Here is a 12,284-nt window from a genome sequence, read left to right as displayed (position 1 = left end):
TTGTGACCATCTTTGAAAGAATCTGAAAAAGCTGGGGTATTGCCACATCCTAGGGTAGCTGGTTGTTTCACTACTGTTCAGGCTTTATGGAACTGTCCCATGTCTCTTGGACCTGGTGAGATACTGGCAGACAAGATTACGTTTAGGGAAAGAAAAACAATTTTTTCTTTAGGTTCTGGTGACTGAGGGGGAGAGTGTCAGGACCAGGAAATGGTGGGGAGAGTGAGTTCTTCGGGCTTGGTAATTTGAGGGAGGGGTGCATCTGACCTGTTTGAGGCTAATGCTTCAGGTCGGGTCCCTGGAACCTACAAGAATTCTTTGAGTTCGTGAAAACATAGATTTTAGACACATTAGCATTTCCACTGTTTATAATCTGTATTAAAATTTGTATTGTATAAACAGTCTATTTATGCCAGCTATGACTGCGACCGATGTTTTTTGCACAATGAAAAGTATCTTTGAGGTCTGTAGTTGGGAAACCACCAAAGGGAATTTAAAATCTTAAGTTTGTGGCTATGATGATGGTAATACAGTATGGTGCTTAGTACTCTGTCAGAGTTGGATTAATAGCTTCTTAGAACTTTATTGATTAATATTAAGACTATGACCAGTAGCACGAGAGAGAAATCTGATAACTTGTATTTGTACACCATAAATCACTGTGTATACCCCGAAACATCCCTAGATCCTCACATCTCAAGCTTTGCATCTTCACATAAGTGACCCTTAAAACACCTGTTCTTTCCCCATCATTATGACATCACCTTAACATTCAGGAGAAATCTGCTTTGTGAGTTTGTCTCTTCTGAGTCTGATAGCAAAGTGAACTGTGTCTAGATTTAGCCTTGGTTCCTGCTGTTAAGCTGGCAAAGTTATTAGTCACTAAACTGCATCAGAGATCTTAAAAGGGACAAATTTTACCTGAGTTAATGCTTAAAAAAATGACAGAGACTTACTCGATTGGCCACCTAGACAGCCACTCCCAGGGTCCTCCATAGTTGTTCAGGGCAGAGGCTGTAGGGCAGCATCTGTTTTAAGGCTGGCAGTGGGGGGCCTGCCAGGCTTCAGAAGATCCTTAGGACTTTGTAGGAGGACCAGCCTACGTTGGCCTAGGCAAAACGAGAAAGTCTGTTCCTCAGTGCCCACCGTCCGCAGAGGGTCTTTGCAGCACTCGAGGCGGAAGGCAGTGCAGTGATTAGTGCTTTCACTTGGGAAGCAAGGTATGGGTGGAGGTTCTTCTGTTCCCATCCACCCTCTTTGGAGGAAATAGGGGTTGCTGCCAGGAGCTAACCTGTCTCTCTGTTATTAAAAGCATTTTTACTTAAACATTTAAATGCTATATTCCCCAGATATCTGAGCATACCAGTTATGACTGCAGTGTAGGATCTGCCTGAAGAGCTGGGTCCAAGCTGAGAAGGTGTGGAGAAATGTTTTACCCAGAGTCCCCCAGCTTGACTGTAACTTGTTTTAACTTAACACATATAACGCTACAGGTGTGTGTATGTTGTCAGGGCTGACCACTTGGTGTCAGATAGCCAGTCGGTGAGCTCTTCCTTGGGGAAGACTATTTTTCCTTGTACAGTGTATTATTGTAAGAGATTGATTCTAAACCAGGTCCTATTTTGCATTCGAGGGAACATGAAACATTCAGCGATGTCTGGGGATTCTTTCATTGCTCCAGGTTGGGAACAGGAGAGGGTGTGAGTGGATGCTGCTAACAGCTCAGCTCAGCGCTGCACAGCAGCTCTCTAGTTAAAGACGGCTGTGCTGCCGAGGAGCCCCGTCCTGTGCCTTTCATTCAATGAATATACCAGTTATTGTAGGCAAAACCACATAAAAAAGGACATGAAGTCACTTATTTAAGGCTGGCTTGTGACCTAGATATCTCCCATTTTATGCTTGGGAGAGTTAAGGTTCATAAGAGGTAATTTACCTAAGACTTCAAGGCACAGGAAAGCCCAGCTTCCCATTTGACCCAGGAAATGGTGAGGTCCAGTCTCCCTCATCCAGCTCTTCCTTCCTGCTGGAATTAGCTTCTAGGTGGCATGACTGAACTACCACTGAGTGTCTTGAGTAACGTGGAGTCCCATGCTTACCCAAATGTATTTACTGGTTCACTACTTCCTCCAAAAAAGCTGGATGCCTGCCTCCTACACTGACACTTTCTCGTGGAATTATATGTAAAAAACGTCTGCACCTTGATAATGTTCTTGCTGTGGTCCTTTGCCCCCGTTCCATTTTCACCATCACCATTAGTGATATTTTCACATTACCCTCAGCATTCCATGTTTTATGCTGATAACATCAGCTAGAATACAACATTGACTGTTAACCCCAAGGAAGACAGAGTGAGGTCCCTGGTGAACTTGAATCTTCTCTTTCCCTTCTCAGAGCAGGTGCATCCACATTGAGCCTTGAAGGCTGAGTAGGAGGAACCCAGACAGATGAGAAGGAGGCTGGCATTCAAGGCAAGGAAGAAACCATATGGCCAGAGTGGATGTGTGAGAGATCATGTCATGTCTGGGAGACTGCCGGGGCTCTCTGAGGTCAGCGCCTATAGGACAGGATGGAGGATGGACAGGAGCGTGGCTTTGATGTGCCAGGCTAATGAAACTGGACTTGTACTGAAGACAATAGGAAGTTGCTGAAGAGTCTTTGAAGGAAGTGACCTGCTTCTGTGGGCAGTTTAGAAGGTCCAGATTGATGTCATCGAAGGGAGTTGGCGGGCAAGGCCTATGCTAGCACATCTTAAAACAACAAAATTTATTCCCTCTTGGTTTCTGTGGGTCAGCAATGTGGGGACTTTTAGTGGGGCATTCTGGCTGAAGAGAGGTCTCTTCTGAGGTTATAGGCAAGTTTTAGTCCAGGCTGCAGTCATCCGACGCTAAAAGATCCTTCTAAACTCACTCAAACATTAATTTCTTCTTGGCTGTTCTCACCATGTGGTCTTGGTCTACTTGAGTGTCTTCATGGAATGATGGCTGGTTTCCCCAGAAGTGAGTGATTCAAAAGTCCTTTTACTGCCCAGTCTTAACAGTATATCATTCCTTTATAGTTTTCCATTTTGAGGAGCAACTGTCTAAGCCTAGCACACACTGAAGCTAATCTTCACCTCTTGAAAGCAAAGGTTAATGAAGATTTGATGGGACCTAGGCATGGTGGCATACATCTGCGACCCAACATTTGGGAGACTGAGGCAGGAGAGCAGAGGGTTTGAGACCATTGGATTACATAGAAAGTTCCAAACCAGCTTGGTCTACACTACAAGACTCTCTCGAAAAGGCTGAAACAGCAACTAACCAATAGTCATAATAATGGAATCAACCCAAAGATTCTATTTAATCTTCAGGAATCAACCTAACACTGTGGTTAAGAACATAAATAAGAGATTCATAAACACCTAGATCTCATACTGACTCCCACATTTGTAAGTTTAGTCAAGACATTTAATGTTTCTAGATTTCAATTTCCTAAACTATAATAAAGAAATAAAATAATGAAAGAATAGGATGATGTTCCATTGGGTGACTGTGTTAATTAAATATAATCAGGCATGTAAAATATTTGAAAGAATAGATACCAATAAATATTACCTAATTGCTATAAAAAAGTGTGCTATTGTCCTTCATAAAGTAGCATAGAGATTAAGAACACAGTACTTTTCCCCTGAGTTGGGATTCTGGCTCTGCCACTTAGTCATTAGCTGTAAGAACAAGGCTAAGCTACTAAATCTTTTTTGGCCTTGCTTTTCTGTAAAGTGAAAATAAATAATAGCTAGTACCTGGACACTGAATAGGTGTTCAATAAATCTTCATGAATGAGAGTTTGAGGGTGATATAGGACCGCAGTGACAAGATATGCCTCCCTCCCTCTCCCCTTCTCTCCACACGGTCGATATGTGCGTGTGTGTGCACATTCATACAACTGCGGTAGGGATGCTGTACAAAGCACGTGTTGTTATACCCTTGATCATGATGGCCTCCTCTAGTTCTCTAGTTTTATCCCCTGTGGGCTGTTCTTGGTCTCATTGTTTCCACTCTCTTCTACCTTAGCTTCGTTCAAGCACACATCCTTTTTCGTCCCTGCTGCCTCAACCAAGAATATTTTTAATTGTCTTTGTACAGAAGAGTCTGGGGATTTGGTGACAGGAGGGGGTGGGTACAGCCCCATGTCACACCACCTCAGAGCTGCTACATTACCTTAAATTGATTTTGCAAATGAAAGCTAAAAGCTAAGCAAAGGCGAACCATCCATTTTGCCTAAAGATGATTATAATGCTCTTTTATGGCCTCCTAAATGACAAAGCAATTTGTTACCTGCCTGCATCAACATTTGCTTGTATTAGTGCCAGAGAGGCTTGATTTTTATTAGCCCCACGTTATCATTTTATGAAGTCACAGGGGCTCAGTAAAATTAGCGTGCAAATAGAATGCCCGTTTTGCCTTTCCCTGTGGTCAGCAGAAATGTAGAATGCAATTGAGTTGATACTGGGTCAGGGGAGGCATCCATAAAGTTAGCCGTCACCGAGGGCCTCGGTAATGTTATTCATCATTTTTGAAATGTTGGAAGACATGGGGTCAGTGTTAGGTACCATTTTTTAAAAGGGTTTGGGGGTGGGGGTTAAATTTTTTTAAGTGGAAAGGAAATATAAATACTAAGACGGTAGCTCAATTTCCATCAGCAATAAAGAACGAAGCCAGTCTCTTGTGCACATTACAGATGGAACTGCAGCAGTTGTAGGACTGTATAATGCCAGTGGATCCAGAAGGCAGACAGGGTGGAGACAGGGACTTGGGCTTGGAGCTAGAACTGGACTGCTTGGCAGTGTGACCTTGAGTGTATCCATTCCTTCTGTGGGTGTCAGATCTCTCATCTGTAAAATGGTACGAACACACTCAACCTCATGAGAGTGTGGTGAAGATTTAGATGAAATAGCAAGTGCCTAAACTTACTTGTGAGAAAATATATCTAAAGTATTTTCATTTATTAATTTAGCATCCAGTTCCTTGGTACCGGTTCCAAACAGGCTCCTGGGGAAGACATTAGATATTTGCCAGTAGACATCATTTCCCCCCTGCAGTAGCTTATATTCTGTCCAGGAACTGTGCAAGTGTTTAACTCTCCTTTGAGACTATAAATGTATTCTCTCCTCTGCGAGGTACCCAGCATAGACCTGTGCACAGAACGAATTTTCATGTACATTGTCCAATATGTGTCTACTGGCTTCCAAGGAACTGAGAGCCCCTGAGCTTACTGGTCACCCCAGTGGACCAAACAAGCCACAAGCCTGTAGGAAAATGTTTGTATTTTTGTTTATTTGTTTATTTTTGGGTACTTTTTTTTTTTTCTGAGACGAGGTCTCTCTATGTAGCCCTGCCTGTCCTGGAACTTACTGCATAGATTAGGCTGAATTTGAACTCACAGAGATCCTTGCCTCTGCCTCCTGAGGGCTGGGATTAAAGCTATTAAAGGTGTGCACCGCCACGTCCAGTTTTAGGAGAACAAATCAAGCCCACATCTCGAGAAGAGCACCCATCTTAACTCATGAGCCATCTGTCTGCCTTGAGTTAAGATTTTTGTCTCTTGTGTCTGACATTGGTGTGTTTGCTGTGATGAAGAACCACATTCAAAATGACCTTTTACCATTGTTTTTAAAAAGTGCCTATTAATTATTTCTGTGCCTTCTCCCTTGAGATCATCCTTTTAATATAGATTGGGCTCATTTAATCCAATATTTTCAGTTTCTTCCTAAATTTCCTTCAAGTTGTTGTTCCATTGTGTGCTACTCAACCCTTCTGCCAATAGCTGAGTATCTCTTCCCTATTCATTTTAGGAAGCTATTCTTGCTTATTGTTTATAAGAATGTATATATGGTATATATATAATATTTTCATGATAGCTGAACTTTATTATATAGGCTAGATTTCTGTAGCAGTAGAATCTGACTGCGTTCCTGTTTTCCTACTTTTCTATATATCTAGTAATTTTTATTATATGCTGAATATTACAAAATATATGCATTGTTGAGTATATGGATTTTATTATTTTTCCTTCTAAAGAGTTGGGCTTTATAACTGATTTATTGAGCAGTTAAGATTCTTTTCCAAGTTTAATTCTTCTGTGAAAATTTTAAAGCCTTGTTAGGATCTTTCTGGAGTAATTTAGCCCCACCACTAAGATACATCTCTTCTGAGTTTTGACTCTTCCTGTATGATAAATGTTTATCACTGAGTGACTCTTTGGAGTCAGAAGGTTGAATTTTTATCTCTTCCTGCTTCACAGAAGCTAGGAGGCAAAACAGAGAGAGTTTGAGTGTGGGAACCCAGCCTTCAAAGGCACATCCTCAAAGACCCACTATTCCCCAACTAGGCCTTGCCTGCTAAAGGTTCTACCAGCTTCACAGAGTGTCATAGGCCTGGGGATATGTCTTCAACACACTCTGGAGCAAAACTATAGCCTAAAAGTTCACCCTATGCATGCACAGAGTTTGGGATCAAAGACCCAAGAGGGTTCTTTATAGATTTCTCTGCTGGAATTCTTGCAGCCCCTCCACAACTTCTACCTGCTAGCCTTGAATCTCAGTGAGACTTCCGCAGTGTGCTCAGGATAGTGCACTCTGCTCTTCATTGTGTAACAGACCCTGGGAAAAAGACAGGGCAAGCATGGGGCATGCCTTGTTCATCCCCTTTCGTCATGGGAATCTTGTCCTGCTCCTTGTCTCTTAACCAACACCTAAAAGTAGTTGTTTAATGTATTTTATTTAGTCTTCCAAATTTGTTTTTCTTTTTACCAATGCTAGGAGTAAAACCCAGGGCCTTAAATGAACTATACCAGGGCTCTACTGTTAAGCCACCCCCGAAGATCTAGTTTTCTAGGTGTTTAATGTAAAAGGAATCTGGTCCCTGTGAATTTATCACCACAAAATAAAAGTCTGAATTCTAATCTCATATGATATCACCTATTAACTGTATGACCTCGAGTAATTATATAACTTCAATGAACTTCAATTTCTACCTCTATAACAGGAGTGTGAACTACATGTTGCTCTAAAGATTATGAATATATATGAGATATATCTGGCACAAAAAGATTAATTAAATAGCACTTTGGATGTTACTGTTATTATTGTAAATAACTAGTTTTTTTATTTTGTCATTTACTAGATTATACTGTTTGATTAGTACTATGTAATATGTAGCTGTATTTTATCATCACAACCAAATTAAACAGATATTATTCTCCTCATTTATAGTTAAGAATACGGAAACTCAGAAAGATATGCAACTGCCTATGGGCACAGTGCATGGCTTTGGGATTCAACTTCACTGATGCCTTCCTCAGATGGTTGTGAATATCACATATTAATATAGTATTCCAAAGTACACGGAGAAAAGGGAACGTAGCCTTTTAATGTTAAATAGATGGAGATGTCACGAGTCCACAATGACTGGTCCTTAATGGTTCTAACCCAATGATTAAGCAAAAAGAAAACATCCACCCAGCCTGTTCCTCAGGTGTCTCCTTCCCACATACAAATTTCTAGCCTCCGCTTGCTTTCCATGGTGACCTTCCGCTGTTTCTTACAGAAAATCTCCGAGACGGGGCAGAAAAGAAGGTGGTATTCATCACAGGACGAGTCCACCCAGGGGAAACGCCATCTTCATTTGTGTGCCAAGGTAAGATCAGGATCTCACAGTTGTCCCGAGCCTACTGAGTCCCTGGTGGTCTTTAGGACAGTGCAGATGCAGATGAAGTCTTTACCTCACACAGCAATTCACCTCAGTTCTGTAGAGAGGTAGCAACTGATGACCACTCAGTTTGATTCGATAAATGCTTATCACTGAGTGTACATGTGGTAGAACAGTGAACAAGGGGGCTGAGGGAAGTTCTTTTATTGCTCTATATTAAGGATGGCCAGGGAGTCACCTATACCGTCCACCTTTATTTGTCCTGAGCAGTTGACAACAGCAGGAACTCTGACCCAAGCTAGGTATGTATGTGGGTAGAGGGCTTATGAGTTGGAAATACTGCCTATTTGCTCACTTTATTCTTTATTTGTTTTACTTAACAACCTTTAAAATACCAGCTATGTGCCAGGAAGTGCACTTGACCTGAAACAACCAACAGGAAGACAGTTGCTCTGCTTCAGTGTGTTTCTTTATTTAGTGAGGTCACAGTTAAATTTATTGTCAAATGCTTCATCTGTGTAAGGGAGTTAATCAGCTATCATCATGAAGATAGACATAGTCAATAAGTAAGATATAAATAACACGGTGAATGTCCAGGTACCCAGACAGTTGCCCGCTCCTTTCCAGATCTCTTTTCCGTCCTCCCTCCCTCCCACAGACCATGACCTTGAGTTTTGTGTTTTGTCATTTTCACCTTTAAGTTTAACTCTATTTGTAAACATCTTTGAACAATGTGTGTTTTGGTTGTTTCTCCTGTTCTTGAACTTTGCACAAATGCCACCACTCTATGCACCGAGGCTTGCTTTCCACTTGGTGTCCATGTGGGTGAGTAGCGCTCCAGTCTGCATGCTTTCCCTCACTGTGCTATATTCCACGTCTGCCTGTAACTCAATTTCCTGGTCTATTCTATTCTCCTGATGATAAATAATTAACTTGTTTACAATATTTATTTCTTGAAAAACAATGCTATTTCAAACATTCTTCCACTGGAATGTGTATGTGATCTGTCTGTATAAGTAAATTTTTTCCGAGGCTGAACAACATGGTGACACTATTGTCGGGTCATAAGCTATGTGCATCCTCAGCTTTATTAGGCCTCCAGATTTTTCTTAGAAATATTCAACTTTACGGTGCTACCAGCCACGTGTGAGTTCTTACGGTCTGCCATTCTTGCCACTATTTTATTCTTTCCCTCAAATTACTAGGGATTCAACCCAGGGCTTCACACATTCTAGGCGAACATTCTATCACCTAGCTACCTACAACCTTTAACAAAAGCTTTAGTTTGAAACAGGGTCTCTTTAAATCGCCTGGATTGGCTTTGAACTTACTCTGTAGCCCAGTCAGGCCTCAAAGTTGCAATCCTTTAGGCTCAGCCTATGGAGTAGCTGTGATTACAGGCATGTGCTACCATGCCCAGCTTCATTTGTACCTATCATGTAAAATAGTACGATAATGTACATGCACCAAATACTGTTCCAGAAATTTCAATATTTTAATTGTAGTTTATTTTAACTATATTCATAGTCTATGTCACAGAAACTATTATTAGCTATTTTTACACACATGAGAAAATTGAAATTTGGAGAAATAATTTGTCCCATTTCAATCTCAAGATGGCCATTGGTCAGAGGGTTTGAGAGGGCTTCTGGAGGTTAGACAGCTCAAGGGAACATGATGGACTGAGAGTATATGGAGATTTGGAATTAGACGGAGCTGAGGTCAGATACTGGCCAGACCACCTCCTGCAGCATCGCATCAATTCCCTCAAATGTAAAATGAAGCTAACAGAACTATCCAGGAAGGCATTAGGAAGCTGGCAGGAGATGAATGTAAACATGACACCTAGTCCTATGCCTAGCACATAGCAGGCTCTTGACAGATGCCACCTCCGTCCCCATGGGAACCCGAGAAGATGAAGTAGTAATCTACTTTGCAAACTCTCAAGCACTGTGCATACAAATATGGGTTTCATCTCCCCATCCTGTTCTTCCCGTGCTGTTTAGGCGCGACTGCCTCCCTCTCTTTCTCAGCTGATAGAACCGAGTCTCAGGGAGAGGATGTGATGGGCACCGAGTCCAGCTGCTTGTCAGCTGTGTGGCTGGGCCCCAGTCTATACAGCTGACTCCTTCACACTCTCACTTCTGGCTCCCAGCACTGTCCTTACAATAACCTTTCCCAGGCTCTCCCGGGTCTGCCTGCCCCTTTACTCGAAACCATCTGTCAGTTTCTAAACTTGGCAGCAGCTCCGTTCCCCCAGCTGATTGGACGTAACTGCTTTGCCCTTGTTGGCAAAAAGGCGTCAAGTCTTAGCATCTAGATCTTCATCTCTAGGAAGCCAGCCCCCTTTGCCCACTATGTCTGTAAGCAGGACAGAGGGTCACCATCCCATTTCACAGATGAGGATCTTGGGTGCGCCCCTGTTTCCCGAACAGCCATCTTGGACGGTGATGTCTTGAAGCACTCAGTGCTGTCCTAGAGGCTTTCAGATACGTATTTCCTCCTTGGTAGAATCCGTGAATGCCTGCTCACTACTTCCTCAAGATAAGTTCCAGGCTCATGGTGTGACATCCACAGCTCACCATGTCTAACTCTTGCCAAGCTCTCTGATCTCATCCTTATTACAACTCAGCTCCACACAGATTAATCTCAGAGGGACAATCTCATATCACCTAGTTCTTGTCCTTATTGCTTCCTCTGCCTCGGGGGTTACTTCTTGACACTTCGTAAACCCTTACTGTTTTCTAAGGTTTATTTTAAGTGCCCCACCATGGACCCCTATAACCCACTTCCTCCAGTCCTCTGCTTTTTTGCTTTTATTGAAAATGAAAATTAGCATCATCAGTAAAGATCCTCACTACTCCGATTTGTTATGTGATCTGTGTACATTCATCTTTCCCAGTCAAGCACGATCGATTTAAGGGTTAGGACTGGTTGTCCAATGGACACTTTCCACATCTGTAAAACAGGGTTATCGTTATCTGGGTCTGTTGTGAGGAACAAAGGCTATATTGCCTCTGGGATGCTCAAACTGAATTTGGAAAGAGACAGCTCAAGGTCACATAGCCAGTAAGTAGTAGAGAGAGGATTTGACCTTGGGTCTGGCCAGATCCCCAGCCTGTACCTGCTTCCCTGTTGTACTCTGGCTGAGACACTCTAGAAGGTCAAGCTTTGTTGCTGGAAGAGCAGCGTTCTAACCACACCACTGGCTGGTGTGCACTTTCCAGCCAGGGACATGGAGGCTCTGATAAAGTAAGACGGCTTGCCAAAAACGGAGTCCACCTCCTTGTTTTGCTCACCATCTTTCCCTACCTCAGCGTCTGCCCCTTGAGACACACAACAATTCATCTTTCCTTGAGGCAGCACAAGGCAGGCACCATTACCCACGCTTTTCTGCCTACTTACAGTTTGAACTCTACAGGGACAGCCTGAGTCAAGCCCCACAGGGCAGAACTGAAGGTTTCTCTCTAGTCATCAGAGCCTGAGGCTTGGGCCCTCTCCCCAGCCCACCTGGCTCTAGGGAAGTCCAGGTCTGAGACCTAAGGGGACCGTGTCTGAAATCCTCTGTTCTCCACTCACTGGCTCAGTGACCTTGAGCGGGAAACAGGCCTGGAAAGCCCAGTTGTCTCCATCTGGCTGTGACCACAGTTCTCACTGCCGAGCTGCTAGTGCACCTGCTTCTGGGAGCAGAGTGCAGTTCTGTCATCATGGGTATCTGGAAGGGGTGGTGTTAAGGAGGATGGCAGGCTTTACATTTTCCAAAGATTGCTTGGTTGCAGAAAGCAGAATCCAGGCTACTTTCCCAGCACCCCACTTCACTTGTGGCCCCTGTATGTCCAGAGTATCCTTATTCTCTAGTTTTTTTTTTTTTTTAGAATTTGAGAGAACAAAGGAGCTCCCATGCTGCTACAGGGCAGGGTGTGTGAAGCCGCAGTCTCTTAGTAGACAGAGAGACCAGGTCCCAGCACCCCTACTTCTTATTACACTGTGACCTTGGGAATGTCACAAAACCTCCCTGCACCTCAGTTCCTTCATCTCAAAGGGAAACAATAGGAATTTTGCTTCATGGGGTTGTTATGGAGACTGAAGGGGCTACCAGCCACACCCATGCAGAACAGTGTATAGAACATAGTATTGAGGAAATGTCACCAGCGGGGAGGAGGGAGGAAGCATTAACGGGACACTTGGCAAACCCTAAACTCTCAGTGAGGCATTTCCTGCTTGGCTTCCGTGCCCCTCGCTATGAACCTGCTCTCAGAGGCTCTGGCACTCTGTGACCTGCTCTGCCTTACTGCCATGGGGAAGCCCTGAACTGGGTGCTCCTCACCTGGAGTCTCCATTGCAAGTGAGACACTTGACCGGAATCAGACCTTGGTCTCTGACCTCTGAGCGAGGGATTGCCTCTCCGAAACTCCTCAAGGCTGTTGGCATTTTCTCAATTCAACAATAAACCCTCCATCTGAGGTGCACTCTGTCCCCTTCAGAACCTCTTGTTGAGTTGATTAGCCCACCTTTATGGAGTGCCAGGAAGGTATGCCCCACTCTGGAGGGCAGCAGGTATGGCTGAGGTTTGGAATTAAACAATCTGGTTTGAGT

General features: G+C 43.4%; 1 protein-coding gene across 1 annotated transcript in view; it reads left to right on the top strand.

Moving 5' to 3' along the window:
• Agbl4 (AGBL carboxypeptidase 4) overlaps positions 1 to 12,284 on the top strand; it is a 1,010,368-nt gene that overhangs the window by 881,951 nt on the left and 116,133 nt on the right. The window contains exon 7 of the mRNA XM_038334417.1: positions 7,587 to 7,676. Within this exon, the coding sequence (XP_038190345.1) occupies positions 7,587 to 7,676 (90 nt within the window). The remainder of the gene's footprint in view (positions 1 to 7,586; positions 7,677 to 12,284) is intronic.

The sequence above is a fragment of the Arvicola amphibius genome, chromosome 6 (genome assembly GCF_903992535.2).
Source record: "Arvicola amphibius chromosome 6, mArvAmp1.2, whole genome shotgun sequence".
In the NCBI taxonomy this organism is placed as follows: Eukaryota; Metazoa; Chordata; class Mammalia; order Rodentia; family Cricetidae; genus Arvicola; species Arvicola amphibius.
The sequence above is the reverse complement of the archived record's forward strand: the minus strand, read 5'-3'. Positions and strand labels throughout refer to the sequence as shown.